At 26.2% G+C, this 11,035-nt stretch overlaps 2 protein-coding genes and 1 long non-coding RNA gene across 3 annotated transcripts in view; 2 read left to right on the forward strand and 1 right to left on the reverse strand.

Annotated features, from left to right (window-relative positions):
• The first annotated feature begins 777 nt into the window (after positions 1–777).
• LOC112684902 (cap-specific mRNA (nucleoside-2'-O-)-methyltransferase 2-like) lies at positions 778–7,015 on the forward strand. The gene is made up of 11 exons (XM_025556635.1): positions 778–1,259; positions 3,750–4,070; positions 4,137–4,337; positions 4,406–4,517; positions 4,576–4,788; positions 4,846–5,105; positions 5,188–5,373; positions 5,445–5,602; positions 5,681–5,921; positions 6,009–6,201; positions 6,296–7,015. The coding sequence occupies exons 1-11, from the start codon at positions 1,029–1,031 to the stop codon at positions 6,388–6,390; spliced, it is 2,211 nt and encodes a 736-aa protein (XP_025412420.1). The 5' UTR covers positions 778–1,028; the 3' UTR covers positions 6,391–7,015.
• A 1,218-nt stretch (positions 7,016–8,233) lies between these two features.
• The window catches only part of LOC112684905, a 4,133-nt gene continuing 1,331 nt past the window's right edge, over positions 8,234–11,035 (reverse strand). The window contains exon 2 of the long non-coding RNA XR_003148740.1: positions 8,234–8,462. This is a non-coding gene — a long non-coding RNA (uncharacterized LOC112684905). The remainder of the gene's footprint in view (positions 8,463–11,035) is intronic.
• The window catches only part of LOC112684903 (zinc finger BED domain-containing protein 4-like), a gene marked incomplete in the record, with an annotated part of 2,165 nt that continues 901 nt past the window's right edge, over positions 9,772–11,035 (forward strand). The window contains 2 exon segments of the mRNA XM_025556636.1: positions 9,772–9,851; positions 10,088–11,035.

An 11,035-nucleotide genomic window follows, 5' to 3' on the forward strand; every position in this document is an offset into this window, starting at 1 on the left:
AGGGTTGAACACCCAAACACCCCTAAGGACGCCCCTGCTATACTATGTTTTTGATATCATATCCATAATCCATTACTTATATATCATTATTTATAACATCTATCAATTGAAAATTTTTGGACACTATTGGGTTGATAACATATTTTTATAGTTTGAAAATTTGAAACTAATTATATTTATATAACCTACTTAGAGTTATCCTAAACATTAACATAAGATTCTCATCAAATGATTCAGTTGTTGATATTTGGTGTCGATTCTCATATTTGAATCCTTGATATTGAAAATAATCTTTAATTTTTTTGATCGGTTTATTTGAAACCCTTCATTAAAAAAAAAAAAAAAAACAAATACATCATTCGCACCATACCTTTAATAGTTTGATAACAATAACTCGTGCTAACACGGTTTAAACTTTAGGTTTTTAACAAACAATAATTCATAAGCTATTAAACACATCTACAACTTTGTTGTAGATACATACATACGATTTTCTTTTTATACTTGTCGAAGACTTCAAAGATATCATTATTACTTTAGATTTTTAACGATTGTCACTAGACAGTTCTCTAATTTCGTAATGTCTATAAATTTGTCGATGTTCGAAGTTACAGAGAAAGATATGTTGTGGAGTCACCAATTGGAGATAGTCTATGACTATACAGATTTCTATCGAGCAGATAGTGCCACTAGGCGAGAATGTTTAACTCGATAATGACACGACATCGGATTTGATAAGAGTAGAAAGTTATCGTTTAGAAATCAGGCTAATGCCTATTGGCCACGGACTAATGCAATACATTTAAAGTGAGATGCGTCTGTGATGCATTTCTGCGTTGGAATTTGACATATTTTTTAAGCCACAAAACATGACATGCCTAATATCAATAATCTTGTGCTAAATACACTTGTTAAGATGTAAGTTCATTAATTTGTTACTCGTGAGACTTTAATAACCATCAAGTGCCGTGTGAATGCTCGCTGTGTGAACTTTGCAAGCTCTGGAGAGATAAAAATTCTTAATAAAAATGGGTAAAAACGAAGATTGTTTTAATAATAATTACACTACCTGCGACTACCCAAAAGATGGCTTGACTAAAGACAAGAAACAATACAACAGTAACTATGGATCTCAATTCAAGCAATCGCATTACGACGAAGTTGTGAATCAACTGTTCTCAAAGCAGTTCACTATGCCAAATTCCAGCAAGTGGGAACTTCCTGAACCCAGCACCATGTTAAATTGTAGTAAATGGGAGGTAAATGAACACATTTAATTTCACCTATATTTATAATCACGCTTTTAGATGTAATCTAATTATCCTAACTTTCGCCAATCTTGTGTACTAATTTTTATATCGATGACAATAATAAAGATATACAAAGTATGCTAAGGTCATTTAAATCCATTAACAATTAACACGAATACATATAGGTATATATGTATGTCAACTATTTCATACATTTCTTATTTATAAATATTTTATATAAAAATATAATTGGATATAAAAAACCTAGTAAGACACTATTTATACATTTAAAATGTGCTATCTAATAGCTATTACTTGTTATCTTAAATCATTAAACACTACATCAAAGCATTAAGATTATGATCATAAATTGCCAGATATCTATATTATAGTATAGATATCTGTGAATATTTATCATTTATTTACTACCTAATCCCAGGCCTTGATATACGCAAGTGCAGATGGAGCACTTGCACTTGGTCCTCAATTTCTGGGGCCCCCCATTCTTCGTAAGTTGTAGAAAATTGTATTTTCATCTTAATTCCTCAAATATTTATTTTATAAAATTTAGGTAATACCAATTGTCAATGTTCAGAGTTCAATATATTTTTATCATTAAATTTTCAGTTGAATTTTGGTTATTTTTGTCATTCCACACCACAGTTCTAATCAATTACCATCGTAAAATATTAAAATAATAATAATAGAAAATTGTTTGAATATCGGAAATATTTGATACCCAATAACTATTTTTAGATTTATTCGAACCCATTATTTACAGATTTACCTGTTGGTGACGCTATGAGTATTTCGTTCACACAATTACTATTTTTAGAACTACTTATATATTTCATTCGATTTTAAAATTTTATAAGTTTTGTGATATGTATTTAACACTTATAACATATAAATATCCCTTCCCTTTATGTAGATTTTTTCTAGAACATTTTTTTGACTTGGGGGGGGGCAAAAAAAATTGTGCGCTTGGCCCTAATTTTATGAAATCAGGCTCTGCTAATACCATTGATTATTTATCAACAACATATTATTTAATCGCTGCTTTTACCCAGGATCGGATTTACGCTTGTGGAGGCCCACATAAAATTGAAATATAAGAATTTTTAGTTGATCTACATTCTTTAAAACTTAAACTATAATATATTACTAATGGGTTATTCCCTCAACATGCTATTAATTTCTTATCACATCAATTTTGCTTATTGAACATAATAAATACAGATTTATAAAATGTTAATACAATTTATAAGTAATTAAAGTAACCTTTTAAGTCATCTCTTTTTAATAATACAACACACAAAATAATACTATTTTTGAAATTCAAATAACTATTATGATTAACGACCCATCATTCAACACTAGTTGAGTAATTATATTTGTAATCTAGTAGTAATGATAGAAAATTACCAATCCCAATTTAGTGATTCGTTTAATCACACACTAATAGCGTTAAACTTAGAAAAAAAAAATACTTTTTTGCAAATTACTAGAAAAATTAAATAAAAAAAAAAAGATAATTATTTTGTGGGGGCCTCTTATTAATTGAATCTTTTGGTGGGCCAGTGGGACCTTCCCTAAATCTGGCTCTACTTATACCTATTAATACATTTCTGATGTTTCTATTGTAGAATAATATATAATGTTACTAATGTAATTAGTATTTTAATGTTATTAATGTAGTATACTTTATATACCGATTATAGCGATTTAGTGTTGTTGAAGTTTAAAATATAGTATATAATATATACATACTTTTTTTGTATAATGCCATCACGAATTTGTCAGCGATTATAATATTCTAACAACTTTTTAAATAATCTTCCTCGTTAATATTTTTATTATTTAAACTATGTAATAATAGAGTTTCAAATAGTGGGGAACAGTTTTTAATGATTAGTATTTAAATCTGAAGGCTTGAAAAGCTATCACTTGAGATAATGAAAAATAATGATAAATAAAATAGGAAAAGGCGAATTAAAGAAAAACTTAGTGTTAAAGATCTGTACCTTAATAACAGAAGGTGGGAAAATAAAGAAAACACCCATATAACCTTATAATATTCATATTTATTTCTGGTATAATACTACTTACAAATAGTTCAGTTCTTATGGCTTCAATTATATACTAATACTATTACTATTATTATTAATATATTATCTAATTAATTATCCACGTGAACTAAATGTCTAATCTGACAATCAAATTTTGAAACATCTACATTTTTTTAATTTAATGATAACCCATTTTATTTAACTTTTAAAAATGTACTTCACTTTAACTAAATTTGTTGTTTGTTAAACATAAAAGGATTAGTGCAGTACAAGACTTAGAAAAGGTTTCTAAGATTAGACAAACCTATAAAAATAAGCATTCCCCAACTCCCAAGTTATTTTTTTTAAAAAATAAAATACTCCCCTCCTAGTTAAGCAATGGTTAATTACAAATATATAGAAGTATTAAATATTTTATTTTATTTTTTAGTTACCAGATTTTTTAAGTTTAAAAAAATCATTAAATATTGTCAAAGATAAACTTGATGATTTTAACTTGGCTGAATGGCATAAAAATACCAAACAAACAAATCCAGCTAATAAAATTCTATATAAAGTTAAAGTAATTGGGCATCCTGAGTTATTGACTTCAGCTTGGTTGAAATTGTATGAAATATTAAATGATAATGATGTAATACCCAAAAAAAGTATAGATGGTGGTAAACTCTGCAGTGTTCATTTATGTGAAGCTCCAGGAGGGTTTATTACTGCTCTAAACCATTTTATTTGTAGCAGAGATATTAGTGTTAAAGTAAGTTATTATCTTATATAATTATTTTTCATTTTTTCATTGACTAATTAATATTTATTTTTTTAGTGGGATTGGGTTGGTGTTTCGTTAAATCCTTATCATGAAGGGAATGGTAATCCTGATCTGATTAATGATGATAGATTCATGTTATACACAATAAGCCATTGGTTTTTTGGAAAAGATCAAACCGGAGATATTTTCCAAAAAAATTTCTATAAAGATCTTTATACTTATATTAAAACTCGTTTTGGTACAGAAGCAAGTTTGGTAAAGAAACAATTATTTATTAATTTTGATTAATTTTATAATTTTTATTGAATATGTATTATATTCAGGTAACAGCTGATGGTAGTATGGATTGTCAAAATAATCCGGATGAACAAGAAAATGTAGTTATGCGGTTGCAGTTAGTAGAGACTATGGTTGCCTTAATGATACTTGAAAAAGGTATTATTAATAATTTTTATTAGTTAAAATTTTAAATAATTTTTAATTATTATTACAGATGGTACATTTATTTTGAAAATGTTTACCATGTTTGAATGTAATACATTATGTCGAATGTATTTGTTATGTTGTGCTTTTGATTCGGTACACATAAAAAAACCAGTTACTAGTAAACAAGGAAATTCTGAGATTTATGTTATTTGTCGTGGTTTTAAGGGATTACAATATGTAGAACCTTTGATACATCAATTTTTCTCAACTACTGATCGTAGTAAGTTTCTTAACTATTTTATTTATACCAAATACTAATTTTGTTTTATAATTTTAGCGTTATCTGATCATTGTTTATTTCCATTGAAAGAGTTGCCAAAAGATTTTTTATCATCTATGTATAAATGTTCAAAATATTTTAGTGAACTACAGATGCAAATTATTGAGAATAACATAGAACGGTTTTTACAAAAAAATGAAGATGACATTAAATCATTAACTGAATTACAATATTGTGTTGCTAAAACATATGTCAATAGATTTCAAATAAAACCAATTGATCCTTCCCAGGAAATTGTTGGTCTAAATAAACTTCAAGTATAATTGATTTAGAAGAAATTTAATAATTTATTAATTAATTTATATTATGATTAACATTAAATCATTTCTTATTGAACAGGCTATTCAGTTTGATCTACCAAAAGTTTCAACAAAGAGGTTAGCTATGAATTATTCATTTAATGAAAAACAGCGTAGAATAGAATGCCAAGCATCAGATGAAGCTAAATTACTTCAAGATCAAGTTAATAGTTTTACACAATTTCCTTGGCAATACGAAAAAGCAATTTTGTGGTATACCGCAGAGGTGAATATATATTTGAAACTAATTTGGATTATTTAATCATAAATAATATTTTGCTATTTTTTTTTTTCTAGGATGCCAAAATTGATTTATCTAATTTGAATATGCAAATGGGTAAACCAGTGTCCGTGATTCGTAACTCTAAATTTTGTGCTGATGTACTTATTGATTACAGTAATCGAGCAAGATCATTATTTACTATCCCTACAGAAGACTCTATAAAACGTAGAGAGTAAGTTTATAATTTTTGAATTTAAACAAATAAATGTATAATTTATTTTTTGAATTTAAATTTTTTTATATATAACAGTTATTTTTGGCTTCAAATACCAAGGCAAACTGTCCATGGTAAATTGATTGTTTGCGATGTAACATCCATTAATATCAGTGATTGTATTAATAATAATAGAAAACAACTTGAATCTCTGACTGCAATTTTAGATTTTTTAAAAAAACTTGAAGCATCTGATAGTTTGTTATTAATTGGATATCCATTGCTTTCCCAAGTTAATGTTGGTATTTTCTTCGTGCTTGTTAATATGTTCCTAAAGGTATTTATTATTATTTTAAATTATATTGCATTGTTTGCTATGTAATATTTTAATCTTGGTGTGATTTTCAATAATATTTTATTGTAGACTGGTATAATCAAACCTGATGAAATGGGTCATGCTTTTGTGTTTTGTTCAAAAGTTAATGACAAATGTTTTGATGACTTAATATCTCTTTTGTATGATGTAAAAGAGCATATTAAAGATCCTAGCATTACAGAAATTGTAGAAAAACAAGGCCAATCCTTACTTTCCTTCTTTCCAATTGATAAACTTATATGTAAGCTATGATTTTTTTATATATTACGTAGTATTAATTTATTGTATAGGCTTTATTATTTCAAAACTATTTTAAATGTGAATTTCTTTTTCAGTTGAATCAATTTATAAAGATATTGTTACAGTAAATTGTTTGCTTATTATCAATGAAGTGAAAAAAACAGTTTCTTCTTATTTACAACAAAATTAACCATTTTTGTTTTTTGTTAAGAAATTAATTAATAACAAATATGTGTAAGTGTTAATATATGAATAGCTACAGTAAATATTTGAATAAATCAAGGATATGCAAGTGTATACTTTTCAAAATTTAAATTATTACTTTATATATATTTATAAATGTATATGTATAATTTTTTTATGAAGTGTTATTTATTGTAGAGATGTAAGCTCGGTAAATTTTTACCGCGTAAATTTACCGGTAAGGTAAATTACCAGTAAATTTACCAATTATTTTTTTACAGGTAAATATTATTTTATCGAAAATATTAGCATGTGACACCTTAAATTATACGTCTTAACGAGATGAATATTCTTAATATATTAATATAATGGAATAGTTGATATAATATAACTTAAAACGTCAAACGTTCAACATGCTCACAACTACTGATAGTGTACTACACTATTATATTTACATTACATATTATCATACCAGAAATTATTATTGCTATTAATAGTACGGTTGTAAATATAATATTTATTTACAGCCCTGCTATTAATAAATTTGATTTTATTGACATCGGCACATCGCGGCCTATGGACTATGATAGTATCACTTGATTCATGGCTGTAGATACCATTATCAACTTTTATTATTTAAAACTTATTGATTTTACATTAATTTCTTTAATAGTTTACTTTTTATTTAATTTGTGTCATTAAATATTAAAAAAGTTAAAATGAAGCCCCAAGAAATTAAAATACCATGAACACCACACTATCCAGTAAATAATAAAAATAAGCATTACAATAATTATAAGTTCATGGAAAAGTGGAAGTGAGGTTTTCCTAAGGGTGTTCCTATGGCGACATACAAAAATTATCAAAATTTACCAAATTTACAGAATTTACGTAAATTTTCTCTGTAAATTACCAAAAAAAAAATTTACGTAAATTTTACATCTCTAATTTATTGTATATAATATAACAAAATCATATGAAAGCTTAAAACCATTTTATACAAATATCCATTATTAATTTTACTTTATTATGTATTAATCTAATTTGAATGGTTTATTGTGATTATATTTGGAAAGACTGATGGTTGAGATTTTTTTTAGTTACTAATTTTATGTTATACATATAAACTTTAATTCCTGGAATAATACTGTATGTTTACCAATAAAAAGACCTAAAGTGATTTATGTAAATTCCATTTTACTATTTATATAACATTCAATAATTGTCATTAATATTAATGTTATTATTGATAATTATATTTATTTTATTAAACTTAAGATTATGACATATTATATATTTATTAATGTTATTCGATTATTATTATATAGAAGTATTAAATACATTTTTTTAAAAAAACAATTTATGTGAAAATACTTATTTTTATGTAATATTATCCTTAATATTTAATAAGATTCCTTGTAAATAAAATATCCTTAACAAAATGTTCAGTTTTTCCTTCACATCAAAAAGTCTAACTAAACAACTGAGCTCACATCCTACTTTTATAATTAAATTTTTACTAAGTTATGACTTAAAATTAAACAGGCTTAAACCCTGTATAGGTTTTAATGATTATAATAACATTTCTATGTTCTAGCTTTGATTAGTATCATCAATAAGTATTGCTACCCTGCCTACGTACTAAGTATAATTAGCTTTTAAATGAAAGTTTTTTTTTTAATTTATTATTATAATTACAATATAATCAATTATTGATTATACTATAGATTGATTATAAAATGTAATTTCAAGAAATCATAATTGAAAACCTTGTATTAATATTAGGATCACTAATTAATATTTTTGGATAGCTACATTGGGAATTTTGAAAATGTTCAGGGCCATTAAAATTCAAAGCAAATATTTTTATTAACATATATTATAAATATAAACATATTCAGCAATTTACTTATGTGAAGTCTTGTATTGACGTTTAATATTGAACTTTAAAAACAGCTTCTGTCTGATGGCAAATCAAACAAACTGGCATGGTCCATGAGCTATTCAGTAACAAAATAATATTATTCCGTCCTCTTTAGTTAAAAACTGTCGGTTTTCAAATTAAATTTTCCTTCTTTACTGTAACATATACAAATAAAAATAAAATAAACATGATGTAAGTAACAACTTATCCAACGGATAATTATTATATATAATTATATTATATAATTATTCCAGGCACGTCGTCGAGGGGGAGCCTGGCCCCCTTGATTTTGATTATTAAATATTATGGTGTTGTCCCAAACCGGCTAAATCCTGAACGTATATTCCATATGGGCGATTGTAAACTCCGCTAGAATATCGGTTAAGATACAAGGTCTAGGTTAGGTCTCCGCCAGTTTTTTTTTCTTAACTGTAATAGGTAAATGTAAACTCCTCCAGTTTTTTTTTTGTTTACCTGCTCAGTACTCACATTGTTACGTGCCTTCTCACATTAAATACGTTGTCATCTATTGCGATAATGTATGTCGAAATTGATTAAATTATTGTCATGGTTTGATTCATTTCAAGGTGGATACATATCCACATTGATTCATTTATTAATAATTTTATCTTCATATTTGAAATTAGTATTTCCAATGATGATATCGGCAGTAGGTAAGGTATACGTAAAATATACTTTGACGATCATAATCATCCGTAGTAGTGGTGGGAATTATCGTTCCAATCGGTACAGTTACAATAAAGTACCGATTCCAAAATACTCGTTACATCGGTACAATCGGTACATTTTTTTTAGTTACTATTGTACTCAGATTCGTATTGTTCCACGCTGAAAGATCAAGTATTCAAGTGTGTACTCGTTCTTGAAATATAATGGATAATGGATATTTATGAACAAATATGTTTCGACGCTTTGTACACCCATTATACAATACCTACTATTTTACTGTATTCGAAAATTATCACCGTTTTAATAATTATATTATTATACAGTTACAATTAAATAAATATATGATTCATAAAAAACAATGTTTTATATATTATTATAAAATATAATGACATAAAAGTGTTGAAACTTGAAATATACAATATTAATACCTATTAGTTTATCACCTACTATTAAATACAAACGCTAAATAAAAATAGATTTGTAAATACTTGTTTATTCAAAAAAGAACACAATAAAATAAAGAAATAAACATTTCCTGTGTCTGATTTCGGTGTAGTTGATAGTTGTGAAATGTGTAATGGTATTCGTAATTTATTAATAATATTTAATATTTACTTTATCAAGAATCAAAACTATAAATAACGTATAATATATCACAATACACATACGTATAAATAATAATATTGTTTTGATTTGTTTTTATTTTACATTACTGTAATTGAATTTATTTTCATTTGGTTAACTACAGTCGCCATTGGGTAACCATCTTACTATCTTAGTTATTAAGTACTTAATTTTTATGAAGTTAAATAATTTGGTGTTTTCGTGATTTTTGAATCAACAACATTCTAAAGGTAAGTACTGGATTTATGTTATATAGTACGCTGCGGTAGTATAATGTAACGTGATCGTCAAAGAAAAAAATAGTTTTAATTACTGCAAGTATTAATGAATTTATAAATAAATACTTTGTACTTTGCTGATTATCTTTAGAACATTCATTCAACTATTTTTTTTAATAATAAAAACAAATATTATTTTGTTATTTCATATAGAATAGACAATAGTACATACTTTTATTTTTTTTAAGTTCTAGAAAATATTATTATTTTTAAACGGAGAAGAAAAGTAGTGACATCTGGAATCACTTTTCAGTGATAAATAATGAGAAGGCAAAGTGTTCATACTGTTCAAATCCAATTTCGTATAAAGGGGGGTTCAACTACAAATTTAACAAAACATTTAAAAAGGAAACACTATGTACAATACGAAGCTAGAAAAATTCCACGTTTAGAAATAGTAGAGCAAAATTTAGATGAACATAAACCTGATGAACCTAACGAGAAAATACCACAAACCTCACAACCTCAAACTTTAAGTTGTCAACCTTCCACAACGACCAACATAAATTCAAAAAAAAACACGCCCATTACAAACTCGAGTAGATTCATGTATTACGAAACCGATTTCTCTAAATAAACAAAAAATACTCGACGAACAGTTAGCAATTATGATTGCAAAAGAGTTTCAACCATTTAGTTTGGTAGAAAATGAAGAATTTAAAAAATTCGTTCATCTATTAAATCCTGGGTACAAATTACCATCTAGAAAAACAGTATCAAAATCATTATTACCACAGCTACTCAATGAAACTAAAGAAAAAGTGAAAAATAATTTAAATAATGCTCAATTTATAGCGTTTACTACTGATGGTTGGACCTCAATAAATAATGATAGCTTTGTTGCCGTGACCGTTCATTTTATTGATACAACAGGATGTGTTTTAAAGTCTTTTTTACTTGGGTGTTTTAATTTTGAAAAATCTCATTCTAGTAATAATTTGTCGGTGTTTTTAAAAGATTGTTTTAATGAATGGAATATTAGTGAAAAAATCAAGGTTGCTGTCACTGACAATGCGGCAAATATAACAGCAGCAATCAAAATGAATAAAAACTGGCGTCATATACCATGTTTAGCTCACACAATAAATTTAATTGCTCAAGCTGGACTAGAAGAAATAAACCACGTATACAAAAAA

Source organism: Sipha flava, unplaced genomic scaffold (assembly GCF_003268045.1).
Source record: "Sipha flava isolate LNK unplaced genomic scaffold, YSA_version1 258_pilon_pilon, whole genome shotgun sequence".
Taxonomy (NCBI): domain Eukaryota; kingdom Metazoa; phylum Arthropoda; class Insecta; order Hemiptera; family Aphididae; genus Sipha; species Sipha flava.